The sequence below is a fragment of the Pholis gunnellus genome (assembly GCF_910591455.1).
Source record: "Pholis gunnellus genome assembly, chromosome: 9".
NCBI classification, from domain to species: Eukaryota; Metazoa; Chordata; class Actinopteri; order Perciformes; family Pholidae; genus Pholis; species Pholis gunnellus.
This window is the reverse complement of record NC_136535.1, coordinates 1,011,368-1,027,237: the sequence shown is the minus strand read 5'-3', so window position 1 is coordinate 1,027,237 and position 15,870 is coordinate 1,011,368. Positions and strand designations below refer to the sequence as shown.

The 15,870-nt window shown below is 41.7% G+C and overlaps 1 protein-coding gene across 1 annotated transcript in view; it reads left to right on the top strand.

Moving 5' to 3' along the window:
* Positions 1-1,019: 1,019 nt before the first annotated feature.
* The window catches only part of fat3a (FAT atypical cadherin 3a), a gene marked incomplete at its 5' end in the record, with an annotated part of 122,394 nt that continues 107,543 nt past the window's right edge, over positions 1,020-15,870 (top strand). The window contains one exon of the mRNA XM_079166666.1: positions 1,020-4,329. Within this exon, the coding sequence (XP_079022792.1) occupies positions 1,020-4,329 (3,310 nt within the window). The remainder of the gene's footprint in view (positions 4,330-15,870) is intronic.

Below are 15,870 nucleotides of genomic sequence, written 5' to 3'. Positions count from 1 at the left end.
ACTGTAGTGTTTTTGGCGTTTCAATCGTTTGGACTCAAACCTTTATTCCCTGAATGACTGTTGGATTGCATTTAGATGCAGGCTTAAGCATCGGTTTGCTTTGTTTCAGATGAGTGGTTTTTGGTCACACTCGCAAAGCCAAATGTTTGTTTTTTTTGTCTGTGAGTCAGAAGTTAAAACTGGAGCAGTTCCTGTTTGAAACAAAAAAAAGGTTGTACTCTTGCAGGAGCTGTGTGTCTGTGAGTGTAACTGCGTGTATTGTTGAAAATGTGTAGATTTAGCTCTGCACTTCAGCAGTGTGTTATTATCAGTGCGCTCAGACACCGTCTGTCTTTTCCCACCCCATCTCTCCATCCCTTGTGGTGGAAAGTGCAGAGTCATCAAATTGCAGACCACTGTGGCACTCCTATGGCCACAACATGGCTTTCACTGGATCTGGCTTTTCTCCCAGAGCCTAGATTGGCACATATCTGTGGCTGCCTACTTTCAGAACACTTTTTTCTTAAAAAAGAGAACAAAATCTGAACACAGCAGCTAGTTGACTGTTTCAACCATAACTGTTTTGCATCTGGAGATATTACATGGTTTTGAGACACAGGGCTGGAGTTTTCATGTATTTCCGGAAATGAGTTATAATAGGGTCATGTGTGGCAGCCCAACATTTTGCCCTCTGCACTTATTTTCTTTAGTGTTTGTTTTGGTGATGTTACGCTTCTCTTCCTAGCCATTCAATTATTTTGTTCCTTCTCAAACCACCACTGGTTTTTCTTAAACTTGCAATTGACTGTTGATTGACTGATTGAGGCCACGCAAGGATGATGTAAGCCTTTCTTTTGGTTGCCCGGTAACTGTAGACACCCCCTTCCCTCCCCACTTCCAATCAATCTCTGTAGTCCAATGGACATAACAATATGGCTAAAATAAGTCTATGCTACATGTTGTAAATTCCCCGTGTAGCTAACCATTCTGTCCCCCTGTCTCTGTCTGTCTCTTTCTTTACAGGATGGAGGGATGATGGGATGGATGTAAAAATGGGCCAGTGGGCAGGGATGCGAGCCCCTCTCCTCGGCCTTGCCCTGCTGCTGCCGTTGCTGCTCTTCAAGCCACCACCCTGCTGCGGCCAGAACACCCAGGGTGGCCTTCAGGATGAACCTCACTTTGGCTTCACTCAGGCTGGCTATCATGCTACGGTTTACGAAAACTCAGCAGCACGCACCTATGGCAACAGTAAAGTTAAGATGGGCATCCACCTGGCCCAGCGCTCCTGGGAGATCCGCTACAGAATCACATCAGGTGATGATGAAGGTCTTTTCAAGGCAGAGGAGTACGTGCTGGGCGACTTCTGCTTCTTGCGCATAAGGACTAAAGGTGGCAACGCAGCTATCTTGAACCGAGAGATTCAGGATAATTATGTATTGACAGTAAAAGCCTCTGTCAAGGGAGAGAGCCTCCTAGAGACCTGGACTAAAGTCAGCATCCAGGTCTTGGATATGAATGACCTGCGACCCTTGTTCTCACCCACTACTTACTCCGTCACCATAGCGGAGAGCACTCCTCTCAGGACTAGCATAGCACAAGTTACCGCCACAGATGCAGATATTGGCTCCAATGGGGAGTTTTACTATTTTTTCAAGGAGAAAATTGAGCTATTTGCTGTACACCCAACCAGTGGAGTGGTTTCTCTCAGTGGAAAGCTAAATGTTGATGAGCAGAACCGGTACGACTTAGAAATCCTGGCAGTAGACCGTGGCATGAAGCTCTATGGAAATAATGGGGTCAGCAGCACAGCCAAACTTTTTGTCCATGTAGAGCGCGTGAATGAGCATGCCCCAGTCATGAATGTGGTCACCCACAGCCCCTCGGGGCTTGATAAAAACCCTGTTTATGCCATGGTCACTGTTGAAGACTTAGATGAAGGCTTAAATGGAGAAGTAGACTCAGTGGTCATTGTTGGTGGAGACCCTTCAGAGCAGTTTTTTGTAGAAAGATCTGTGGAAGGCGAGTTTGCTATAAAGGCCTCTGAGTCATTAAATTGGGAAACTTACCCTGATGGCTGTAACCTTACTTTGCAGGCTAAAGACAGGGGAGCCCCACAGAAGTTCTCTTCCGTCAAGGTTGTTCACATTATGGTCAAGAAACGGCAGACAGCAGAAGCTGCGTTTGAGCGGGAGGTTTATGATGTTAGTCTGAATGAAATTTCACCACCAGGCACGATTGTAGAGGCTGTCAAAATCAGGCCAGAGCCGGATGATGCAGAATATATCATGACACCGTCTGCAGATTCAGCTTTTTTTCAGATGAACACATTAACAGGCACAATCTCCACCACTCAGTGGTTCACTCAGGTGTCCCAGGATGTCTTTAATCTGGAGGTATTGGAAATAGATAGTGAGCTCAAAGTTAAAGTGCGGGTAACCATTCAAGATGCCAATGACAACCCACCAACATTTGATCAGGCCTCTTATGAGGTTTTGGTCAATGAAAGTGTACTTGTTGGTACCAATGTATTGATAGTTTCTGCAGTGGATGAGGATAAAGGAGAAAATGGATACATAACTTACAGCATTTCCAGCCTTCAGCCATTACCCTTCAAAATCAATCAGTTTTCTGGTATCATCAGCACCACTAAAGAGTTGGACTTTGAATCCTCATCAGAGAGTTTTGTATTTGTTGTCAGAGCATCTGACTGGGGGTCGCCTTACAGGCGAGAGAGTGAAGTCAATGTAACAATCCACCTGGAAAATGTAAATGACAACCAGCCATTGTTTGAGAAGGTAGCGTGTCAGGGTGTGATCTCCAGGGATTTCCCTGTGGATGAAGTGATTACCACAATGTCTGCGATTGACATAGATGAGTTGGAGCTAGTAAAATATAAGATAATTTCAGGGAACGAATGGGGGTACTTCGAACTCAACCCTGATTCAGGGGTCCTTTCACTGCAACATTCCCTTGCCACAGCCAGTCCAAAGAACGGTGTCTTTAGTCTTAAAATAACTGCAACAGATGGTGAGAACTTTTCTGATCCTATGTTTGTTAACATCTCTGTTGCTCATGGCAAATCTCCTCCCAAAAGTTTCAACTGTAAAGAGACAAGGGTAGCCCAAAAGTTAGCTGAGAAGTTACTCAAAAAGTCCAAAGCTAGCACCAAGCCCAAGATAGAGGAAGGTTTTATTGACCTTTTCTCTGTCAATCGGCAAACGCCCCAGTTCGACAAAGCTTTCCCCACAGATATTGCTGTACGGGAAGACCTAAAGATTGGTTCGAGTGTTTTCAAGGTCAATGCCTACGATGGTGACACAGGTTTCAACGGTCAGATTCTATACTCTATTTCAGATGGAAATTCTGACAGCTGTTATACCATTGACATGGAGACTGGCCTTATCAGTGTCTTCCTCCCTATGGACAGGGAAAAGAGGGATCGTTATCTCCTCAACCTAACTATCTATGACCTCGGCCTGCCACAAAAAACTGCCTGGCGTTTGCTTACTGTCTACATAGAGGATGCTAATGATAATGCACCCCAGTTTTTGCAAGAAGAAGGCTATAGAATTGTCATACCTGAGAACACTGCCATTGGTACCGATGTCATCCAGGTTGAGGCCACTGACAAAGACCTTGGACCTAATGGGGAGATTGTATACTCTGTTTTGACCAGCACCAGCCAGTTTGGTATCAACTGCAGCAATGGGATAGTGTATGTTGCTGGCCAACTAGACAGGGAGTTTGTTTCAGCTTTTAACCTGAAGATTGAGGCCCGGGACAAGGCACAGAAAGGGGGCCAGAGGTTTTCTGTGATCACTTTGAAAATCATATTAGAGGATGTGAATGACTGTCCCCCACTATTTATCCCCAATGTGTACAAAGCCAGGGCTCTGGAGGATCTTCCAGTAGGAACTGTTGTGGCATGGTTAGAAACCCAGGACCCAGATTTGGGGTTGGGAGGCCAGGTCCGGTACTCTCTAGCCAACGACTACAATGGATGGTTTGAGGTAGACAGGGCCAGCGGGGCTATTCGGCTGACAAAAGAGCTAGACTACGAGATCCAGCAGTTCTACAACCTCACTGTGAAGGCCAAAGACAAGGGAAGGCCTGTTTCTCTTCTCTCTGTCACCTTTGTAGAGGTGGAGGTCGTAGATGTGAACGAAAATCTCTACGCTCCATACTTTTCCCACTTTGCCTTGACAGGATTAGTTAAAGAGAATGCCCGGATTGGAACTACCCTCCTCCAAGTCATTGCTAACGATGATGATGCTGGCAGAGATGGAGAAATACAGTATTCCATTCATGATGGCAGTGGACTTGGACGATTTGCCATTGATGAAGAGACAGGTGAGTTTCTTTGAAAATTGTTACCCAGGGTTAAAAGTCACAAATTACGTTAACTCTCGCTACTGTGACAGTCGTATTATTGTGTATGTGTACTTTTTTTGAGTTTTTACAAGTTATTCTACTTCTACTCAGAGAAAGAACAAAAGCCACAAAAAATCATGATAAACTGTGTGAAAATGGAGAAAAAGCAAGGTGGCAGAGAAGAAGCTACTGGTGTGTCTGTGGTCACAGGAGGGCAGAGCTCCACATCCAGAGAGGTGACACTGCACTCAGCTGACATTATGTTAAAGATAAAAAATATTCTATATAATATAGGTGTACATTCAGTGGCTGAGTGTTGGGATGCACAAGACACAGATAGAAGTTCAGACAGATTACAACAAACTCAGGGATTTGTATAACTCACTGTACAGAGGAGGATGCCAACGACCTCTGCGTTTCCTAGAAACTAAGCCTTGTGTTTGTCACAGTACACGGTGTGTGAAAACTGGGCAGGCTCTCTTTTTTGCTCTAATGTGTGTGTTGGTGGGCTGCTGCTGCTGTGGCGTTTACGTTGTCTTTAGATCTCTATGTTGGCTGCCTGGGCGATGCTGCTTTCTGATGTTCAAGTGGCCGCAAATTTAATTAATGTAGCTTAAAAATGCTTGTCTCTTTTATTGTTGGTCAGTTTTGTCATTTTTTCTGGTTCCTACTTGTAAGGCTTTATTGAGGGAGGTGGTTGTGTCTTTATAAGTGATAATCAGTTGTATAGACAGACTGCAATTGTCTATTCTTGGTTTGTGCGACGTGATGTCCTGTTTACAGAGCTGGCTCTGTAAACGGGGCTTTTTTTCCGAGCACACACAGAATGGACAGCTATTGGACCGTGAGCAGGTATTCGCTGAATTTAACAGACAGTTGAACGGATTATAATCGCAGTGGAGGAAGAAATTCACAATTTGTTGAATTGGCAACGTATCCTATGTTATGCTATATTAGAATATTTGTTATAGTCTGAATACATCACCTGTCCCACACGAAAGGACAATAGTGGTCAATACAACATTTTGACTCATTATATATCAAACAAACACTAACACAGATACACACTATTACACACACACACACACACAGTCATTAACACGGTGAGGTTGTCCCAAGTGATGAACAGGAGCAGAATGGAGGGGAGGATTTATGACCCTTGTTAGCTGAGCCTTGGCAAGCCCCATAAATCAGCCTCAAGCTGCTGAGAAACACGACAAAACACAATTACAGCTTAAATTATTACAAACACACACACACACTGACCAGCTCTGCAAACCATAATTTTGAACATTTATTTTAATGAAAATGTCTTAATTTGGTCTTAGGGACGGGGCCTCGGTGGAAAGGGTGGAGCAAACAAGTGAAAACCACCATGGCTGACTGTGACAGACTGAGACTGCTGTCGAGCAAACAAACACACCTTAAACTCAGAAATATTTATTTAATATTGTCACATCAGTATTCTATGAATAGGAATTTTAAATAAATGTCCTTGCATTTTAGTTATCCTTTTAAAGTCCAACAGATACCATAGTCCTGAGGACTGATGGATATGGAGGTGAGGTTTTATCATTTAAAAAAAAGTCTTAGTTGGCAAAATGTTCTAGTTCTTATAGGCCAGCAAGTATTTATCAAGTTTCTGTGTGAGCTGACTGTACTGCAGACATCGTCATTTTTGTTTTAATAATGCACACTGTGACTGCAGCAGGTTGAAAATCACGGCATTCTGCAGCAATTTGAAGTGCTAAGTTATTGTCTTTACATTACACATTACACTTTTGGCATGGGGAATGGAGGTGTGGAGTAAATGCTGGGAAAATAGGCAGTGACTCTGCTGTCCTGACTTTAGAGCGAAAGAGCGGGGGGTCTCTTTATTAAGTGTGTATTTAGCACTCTGCATGTGTATAGTGTCTCAGTGTAGGTCTTTTTTTCTCTGATGTTTCATAACCTACCATAATGAGGTGGTGGGCGGCTTAATGCTGTTGTTGTGTGTTAATATAGATGTGTTGTAGTCGTGTCAGTAGCTGGCTTATCATTAGACACCCACCTTTACTTCCCACATACACACAGTTACCTTGAAAGCCTAACCTTTCCATGTCGTTATCCCGCCACTCTGTTCAGCAGGAAGCTCTTCACATCAAGACTCTTAATCACAGTGTCACTTCTCCCTGGGAACTGCTGTGTTTTGGGAGAGAAAGACAGAAAGGAGGAGGAGGTGAAGGAGAATTCATGGCTCCCAATTCTACAGTGATTCATTTCTAACAGGCGGGGAGGCCCGCAGCTTTGTTTTCCAACAAAACCAGCATTGTGGAGCCTTGAATGTGAAGCCAGGAGTTAACATAGAGGCAGATAGACATGGGCAAAGACACACACATGAAGAAACATTGTAAACATCAATTTAGTCATGTTATCAAAAGCACGAATAAAGAATGTATCTTTGTCGGCTTAATCAATGGATATTCAGTGATATCAGTGTCTCTAATGTCTGTTGAGAATAAATCTTCATAAATCCATTTTAAAATAATGACGGAATGGCGACCAGCCAAAGTCTATTTTGTCCTGCCACAGTTTCATAATAAACCAAAAATATTTTTCTCTGCAAGTGGGGAATGGAGCCCCCTGCTCCCGGCGCACCTGCAGCAATGTCGGCAACCCATCAGACCTGCCAGGAGACGCAGAGCCCATTTTTTTTACTTTTTTGTTGTTTCATCAGCATTCATATTTATACAATCAACGTGTTTATGATTACATTATTTACTAGACCTAAATAAACTTAAATAAAAACAAAATGATTGGAATCAAATGATACTAAAAGTACCAAAGGTAAATGTATACTCATTATGCAGAATGACCCATTTTAAATATTATATTTATGGTATTAATAGTATTAATATGTTAATCACTTCAATGTCCCTCTGAGATGCAGTGGACAAAAAATATAAAGTTACATGAAATAGAAATGCTACCTCAAATTTGCACTCAAGTACAGTACTTGAGTAGCCTAAATGTACTTAGTTACATTCCACCACTGCTAGAACACAACAGCGTGTGTGTGTCTGTGTGTGTGTGTGTTTATTTGGAGTAAGCAGCTGGAAATCATCATGACTTAGTGATATTTGGATGCCGTGTTGCTTACTGACCAGGAATAAACCAATATGGGCTTTTGGCTGATTTTAATATTAATGCCAATATTCATTTACTTTTAAATTCAAGGAAACAAATCTTGAGAGTAGCAGTGATTGCCTTCAAAACATCTTCAACGTCAACACGGCATTTCAGCATCGTTTTCGAGATGATCTCCGTCCAGACTAAAGCGCCTGAAAACGAATATCACGTGACTCCTCACGTACACTGGGCATGTGGGTGGGTGCCGGTGTAAACAGGAAGTATATTGGTTGGTTTAAGAAAATACGACAGAGTAGTAAAGTAGTCTTTAATAATGAACGGTCGTGTTTGATACTTAAGATCTTCTCTAAAATCTTCCTCTATGAACTCAAACAGACTCATTTCGTGGAAAGTTTTAGAAGTTTTATTTTTCTAGTTACAACAATGCGGGTCTTGCTCTCTCTCTCACACATCAAATTTACTTTAATATTAACACTTACACATAAAGGTTTACTAGATTATGATCCATAAATGTGGTTAACACACATCTCTCCCTCGTTTCCTCGGTTTCGTTGTTGTCTGTTCTCACTCGTAGCTCTGCTGGTGGCTGAAGTCTCTGTCGTACTGGAGAGCAATTCATGTTTTGTTACTTTATAGTTTGTGTGTGGACTTCACAATAGTTAAGAAATAATAACAATAATAAGAAAAGGAAAGTCCTCCATTTTGTGTCCGCCCTCCTCAAAGCCGCTAACCGTGACTTCCGACGTCTGCTCCGTAGGTCTGATAACGCCGCTCACTGATCGCTCCAATAACAGCTGCTTCCTCTGCAAAAATGCAGACTTTAACTGGACAACAGCTGCTAGTAAAGACAACAAGGTCAGCAACATCTGTAATCAGTTGTCCATGTTAAATTAACCTGGTAGTCGACCGATAATCAAGACTGTTGTTGTTTGTGATTTTCCGGAAAAGGGTCACGTGATAGGGTGTGACGAATCAGGGAAGGACACGTCATGGCTGCTAAGAACCAATCAAGTAGCAAACAGGTGATCGTTTCCAAAAGTATGCGTTTACGCCCTCCACACAACAAAGCAACTCTGGAGTTTTCAAACGTATCCGTCCTCAGGAGCGTTTCCAAACTCCTTCGTTTTCGGTGCTCGAAAACTCCGGCGTAGTGTGGACGCTCAGTGTAAACGTAGCAAAACATGTGCGTTTTCAAATGGAAACGGAGTAGTGTGGACGCGGCCTGAGTCTCTGTCCGCAGGACACTCACTAACGTTACGTTACAAGTAAGTGAAGTTCGAGTAGCTCATAGTGGAGTTTGTCTGATGTAACACATAACAGTTGTTTAGTAGTAGATAGTAGTAGATACATTTACCATATTTTGATATATATTGATATCAGGAGGATCGGATGAAAAAGCATCAGACCTTGACATGGGTGACCACTGTTTATTTAAAGTGTCCTACAAACAGTCAACACTGTTTTCTACATAACACTGTTATCTAACCCTTATCAAGTTTCTTTTTTTTTTCAAACCAACCTAAACCTTACCTTTAATGGTGACAGATCAGGAAACTCTCATATGAATATCTATATTCATTTTTTTCAAATCATGTTGTCCTGCCAAAAGGGGAGTCAGATCTAATATCTAATTTATATGGTGTGGACTGTATGTAGAATGTATAACGCTGTAGGTAATGCAATGGTTGCCGCTGCAAATTGAGTCAACGTGGACTCACTTGATCTCAGGCTTGATGAAGAGCCTCTGCAATCTGCATTGCTGAACTATAAATGGACATAGCAACCCTGATTCTGCTCAGTGTGAGTGTTTTTTATATTCTGTCTTTCAACAATATCTGTGTATGGTAACTACAGGTAAGATTAGAGAAAGATATGGTTCTGCTTAAGAAAAAGGTGAACATTAATCAATCTCCTGCATAAAATTCAGAAGATACATCCAACAACTTGACGTCCATAATCTAATAACCCATGTGCATTTAACTCGTACGGCGATCTACAGAAGCAGAAGAATAATCCAGCAGTAATCCGGGTCCAAGGCAGTAAATCAAGTGCACCGCTTTGATTTCATTGTCAGATATATCTAATAACATATATTTAACCAGGAAGTGGCTCCATTTTATATTTTATTTTTACCAATCCTTTTTTATGTTGGCTGCATCTCCTGCCTCTTTTGGGCTGAGGTTGGCCTGCTTGTGGCTAGCCTGTGGAGAACAGGGTTGGGCCTCTAGCTGCACACACACACACTCGCAGAGAGTAGAATGAAGGCTAGGTTTCCTGCTCTGAGGAGAAAAATAACATTGGTAATGATAACCTGCGGTTGCTCTCTCTACGGGGGCAGTTGACCAGATCATTCTCAAATTTGGTAAGGAAAGCCTGAACACATTGATGATGCATTATCATGAATATTGTGAGTTTTTGTTGAACAACGCAACATTCGCCATGAAAAAGAAACTGATGGCTTGGGATGCTCAAAAGTCATGGAACTTTGTATATGTGTTATAGTGATGGGAAGACATATTTTGTATGGGTTCTTGGCTAGGTTGTTGTAAATTGTGTCCATATATATAATATTTCAAAAGAGCAGCCCCAGCGCTACGTTTCAGGTAAATGTATGAAACTTGGTAGGCACATGTATCCCAAAAAAAGTCTCTTGGGACCATGCTCCAAACCATAGTCAGCCATTTTGATTTTTGTGTCATTTTTCCATAGATTTTGGCCTATTTCTAGTCGCTATACTTTAACGAGGGACTTTGTCAGATCCACTTTAAATTTTGTCAGTACAATGTGAAGACCATTGTGATTAAAAGATATCAAAAGCTTTACGTTTGATGGAATGGCTTAGCCGTAGCGGGCGGCTAGTTTCCGTGATTCCCCATCAAAAAAGCTGATGTAACTCAGCTGGACTTGTTCCAAACGGTCCCAAACGTCCCATGCTTGATAACACTCATGGCCTGAGGATGTCTATAAGCACATTTTCACTAATACTCATAGCGCCACCTGCTGGCGAAAGGAAATCTGCATTTTATGATAAACACCATCCGATTTACATGACTTTTACACAATGTGGTTTACATTTGACATAGAGCAACATAATGCATGTTTGCACGTGTTCTGTAGCGCCAGGCAGCGGATACAGGAAGCATTGGACTATTTGCAAAGCAACATTTCCAGCATCAGGCGGTCCACGCAGGAAAAATACGTCGGACTCGCGGATGCGCTGTCCGACGAACGCAGACGTTCTCGACCATGCAGGCCGGAGTCCCGCTGGCAGGAGGGGGAGGATGCCGTGTATTTTGTTGTTTATTGCTGAATTCTCAAAAAAGGTGTTTTTTTGTTGAACTCTGGACTATATTTTTCACAAATATTATTTTGGACTTGCCTGACAAGAACATGTTCTTTTGTCAAATGTGGCTTAAATTGTACCTCCAATACACTGAAATCTTGTTTCCATTGTCACTACTATTATTGCATGAGCATTTCTGTGCATTTGATCTGGTGGTTCAGATTCATTAGAAGTGGGTTCATGACAGAGTGTATGATACAGTGGTTCATGTATTCATTTGGAAGGTTGACCTTAGAAGAACTCAAACATTAAAATTGTTTGACGAAACTTGGGATGGCACCACAAGCAACTACAGGTAATCCGTTTCTTAAACTTCTTAGACCAGGGGTCTACACATTTTTCAGGCCAAGGACCCCCAAACTGATAGACAGATGGAGCAGGGGCCCCCTACTATATATATTGTATACAATTGTGTTTTATATTAAACTGGGCCTAGTACCATGTATAAACATTGTTATTGTACATTCAATACTAAGCTCTTAAAATAATACACAGGTTCATATACTCATGTTTTTATTTAAAACATGTGAAGGTACAGTGAGTAGGGTGGCCGTGCCACTGACATTTAGAAACATACCTTGTCAACTGATACCAATGTCAATATCAACATTGTCTGTCAATTGCATGATAATCATGCATACAAGCTATTCAAATTTCTATTTTAAACATAAATGTGGAAATGAAAAATGAGTGATGGCCTATTAGTGCCACTGCCATGCATAAACATACCTGTTATCTTGCATACAATACTGAACTATTACAATAATAGACATTCATGACATTCATGACATAATAGAGATTCATGTTTTTTGGTTGAGTTACAAAACGATCAATTTTTGCTCTTAACAATTTCCAAACACTAGGCATAATAATACACTGGCCTCAGTAGTTGGCTGTTGTGGATAGGAGCTGCAGTGTTTTAGCAGGAATATCTTGCAAAAATGATTGCACAAGGATTCGTGGGTGAAGTAAATGTCGTTGTTTTTTTGTGTCGCTGAATGTGTGCATTTCTGACTGAAAGATAACATCTTCTGCCTCCATTTATCTATTCGCTACAATATATTGGATTAATGTTAATGTGTATTTAAAGACATTCAAATTTGTGGGGGGAAATTGTGGGGGAAAAAAAATAAACAAAATATGAAAAATGGTCTAATCAAACAAAAATGTCACGACCCCCCTGCAGTTGAAGACAGGGGGTCATATGCACATTGCTTCAGGTATGCCAGTAGATGACGATAATGCTGGCAGTCTGTGTTCTTTAAGGTGTCAGTGAGACGTGGAATTCAGTTTTGAATAACGCATACATTTGTTTCAAAACTACTAGTTAGCAAACCGTTATCAAACTATTGTATCTATCTTGTACTGCAGGGAAAACAGTAGAATGGGCTGTGGTCACTAAACAAAGTGATCTACAGTAAAAGGCATGTGGACTTGCACATATTTATATTTCATTTTCCATGCTACGTCTTGCCAGATGAAGTTGTGTTGTGTTGCAGCAAACTTTGAGCCAGCTTTGGGTTGGTCTTGCGATGGATTTGTTGGATATGCTACAGGTCCCTGTCCTTGCCCAGGACCCTACAGGTGGACAGGTGTGCTTTACCATTATCATTTAAAGCTGACTATCACTTTAGCTGTAAAGGAGCCAGGTATTGATTACTGCAAGGACGCCTCAGAATCAAAACAGAAAATTAAACCAGTTTTACTTAATATTTCTAGTTCTGTAATTCCACTAATGGAAATTTAAACACTTGTACTTTCTGCACTCTAAATAATCAATGCACCCAGCCAGTTGTATCTGTGCTCTAAAACAGAGGGATCAAATGCAGGACAAAGGATCATTTCTCTTCTACATCCCCCTTAAATGTTCTCTCTGTAGTTCTCATCTCTGTCAGTGTTAGCACACACACTGCAGCCACATTCTGCCTTTATCCATCCTGATTGCTTCTCTTGTCTCTTTTTCCACAAGTGTGACTTTGTCTCGGTCATTTCATGCTGTGTTCGCACTACAAGTGACAAAGCTAAGAAACAGCCAGGTTACTACATTGTCGCTGAGTTGCCGTTGAATTGTTGCTCAAGCACTCATTGACATAGTTATGTCGTTAAAAAGCACTGGGAACTGAAAGAATACATTTTTATTGAATTCTTTTAGATGGGACAGACAAGGGGACCAGAAAGAATGAACAAAAACATGTGATTTGTTGACACTTCACATCATCGGAGCACTAAAAAAATAAATAAGGTCAGCTTGCCAACAATGATTATTAGAGTTTCACGCAGCAACAATTGTTGGGCGTCAGTTTGTAGCTATGTGTCACTGTCATTTAGCCTGTTGCTTTGTCACTCGTACTGTGAATGCAGCAGTGTGCCCTACCACCTAGTCCTCAGGTTTATTCATGTTGTGGGACAACTCCATTGAGAATGGTGAAAACAAGCTCCAGAGGGCAGCTGATTAGACAGACGTGAGGGTGCTGCATATCAGTGCTGCAGATAGTTAGCACTGATACGCACCTCAGCAGTATTAAAGGACAATTCTGGTTTCTTAAAAAAAAAACTCATATCGGTGATAACATCTCACACAGAAATAATGATCCTGTTTCAAATTAAAAACCTGCTTTGAGCTCCTGGATAGTTTTTAATGTGAACACCGGTGCAGGAAGTGTTGATGATAGCTTTACAGCCATGACGAAAAACTGAAAAGTAGAAGCCATTGGAATCTATTAACGAATGAGGAAAATATTTCTGTTGGAAATCGAAAGCGAGAGCAGCACAGTAGAATGACATATTCTACTGATGGATTTATTGTTGTGTAAATGTATATTATAATGAATGCATCAAAACAACAGGTCAACATGGACAAAGAGTTGAGTTGAGAGTGTTTACATTCTCTGCTTGTGTCTCACCTCTTTACATTTTGCAAGAAGTACATTCTACTCTGGGACAAACCCAGATCGGAGCGATGCCCTAAATTTGTCTGTTTTCTTAACACAGCAATTACAACACATTCTTTCAGACCAGCAATGGAACATTTTCTTGGCTTTACATTGAACAATCAATAGTTTAAAAACTAACCTAAACACCCAAAACATTCATTTTGTTTCCTTTGTATCCCTTTATCCCTGTGTTACAACATATTTACGTGTTCATCCCTCTGTTACAACATATTCATGTTCTTCCCAGTGTTAAAACATATTAACGTGTTTATCCCTATGTTACAACACATTAACGTATTCATCCCTGTATTACAACACATTAACGCATTCATCCCTGTGTTAGAACATATTACGCGTTCATCGCTGCATTACTCTTTCATGTTCTACTGTAATTCACCTGTCATAGTTTGATGTCTGACATTTCAGCCCCCCCCCCCTTCCACAGACACACACACTACACTGCAAATAATTATGGCAACAGATAATTAACATGGCAGCCACCAATCAGGGCATTTACCTTCAGAAAGTAGAGATGGAGGTCAAAAAAGATTTTAGCCAAGTTCCCATGAAGGGAGCTACCAGCACCTCACATTTGGACCCATCTGCAGAAGCTTCTTTAAACCATCACAGGGCCATTATGGTAGATCATGCCTTTCATTACCTGGCATGCCCTTTTCCGCCGTCCCTTTGTTGAGTTGGCTGAGTTTTATTGTTCTTTCTTCGTTATTTGCAATCTCCATTTTTGCAGAGCACCAAGAGAAGAGGAGGTGTATTTCATGTACCCACCTTTAACTTCACTCACCTGCTGTGTGCCTCTCCCTCATACTTATAGAGACTGCCCCTTTTTCCAGCACTTAATCGCTGTAAGGATAGTGGACTAATGAGGGTTTTACCTGTAGGGTCTCAGGTGCTAATCCCTGTTTGTGGCTTAAGGACTAGCCGAGGACTCATTATAGCCCTTAGACCGGCCAGTTTAATAGGAGTCTGATAAGGGCTCCCTGCTGCTCTTTTCTCACTAATATTCTTCTCACATTCTGACATGTCGGACCTTCTGACCTCTGATGCAGGACCTGCAGTTTGTTGAAGTTTAATGCTGGAGCTGCTGTCTCTTTCTCCTTTCTTTCTTTTCCTCTCTATCTCCTCCGCTGCCCCTCTCCTCTGGCCTTTCCTGAATGATGAATGAGGTAGCATGAATAAAAAGCTGACTGTGGTAGGGCGAGAGTGAAACAGGCTGAAGCAATCCCTCTACAGCCTGCATATTTGTCCTGAATGACTTTTCTGTCGACAACACACAACAGAAAAGAAGTATAGCATGACTGGAATAGAGTTGGAATAGGAGTCCAATGGACATTCCCATTCACATAGCAGGATCATCATAGTGGTTCACTTCCTTGTTAGAGTTGTAACAGTATACTACCATATTGAAATTGACAATTATCATATTGTGTACATTTGGTCATCTACTGAATGATAAAAAGGGATGTTGATTCATCTCTGCTTCGGCTACCGGCTCAGCAACACACTTTATGGCCAGCTGACTTCTGTCTCCATATTAACCCTTTTTTTTGACCCAGTCAAATGACCATGGAAAACAGTTCTCTCCTATTCTATTTCTATGGTTGACACTTCATGTGTACAGTAGAGCCCAAAACACAATATATCTGAAGCGAGATCAGATATGTCTACAATTACAGGCCAGATTGCTATGGAATAGCGGAGACCTATCACTCCGTCCCTCGTGCTGCACTGGGACTCTCTGACCACGTCATGGTCCATCTGATTCCTGCTTACAGGCAGAAATTAAAGCTCTGTAAACCTGTGGTGAGGAAATTCAAGCAGTGGACCAGTGAAGCCATGGAGGATCTTCGGCGTGCTTAGACTGTACAGACTGGGATGTTTTCAGGACTGCTACCAACAGTCTGGATGAGTACACAGAGGCTGTAACTTCATACATCAGCTTCTGTGAGGACAGCTGTGTTCCAACAAGCACCAGGGTGAGTTACAACAACGACAAACCCTGGTTTACAGCAGAACTCAGACAGCTAAGGCTGCACAAGGATCAGGCATTTAGGAGTGGGGACAAGGACTTGTACAAAGAGGCAAAATACAGGTTTA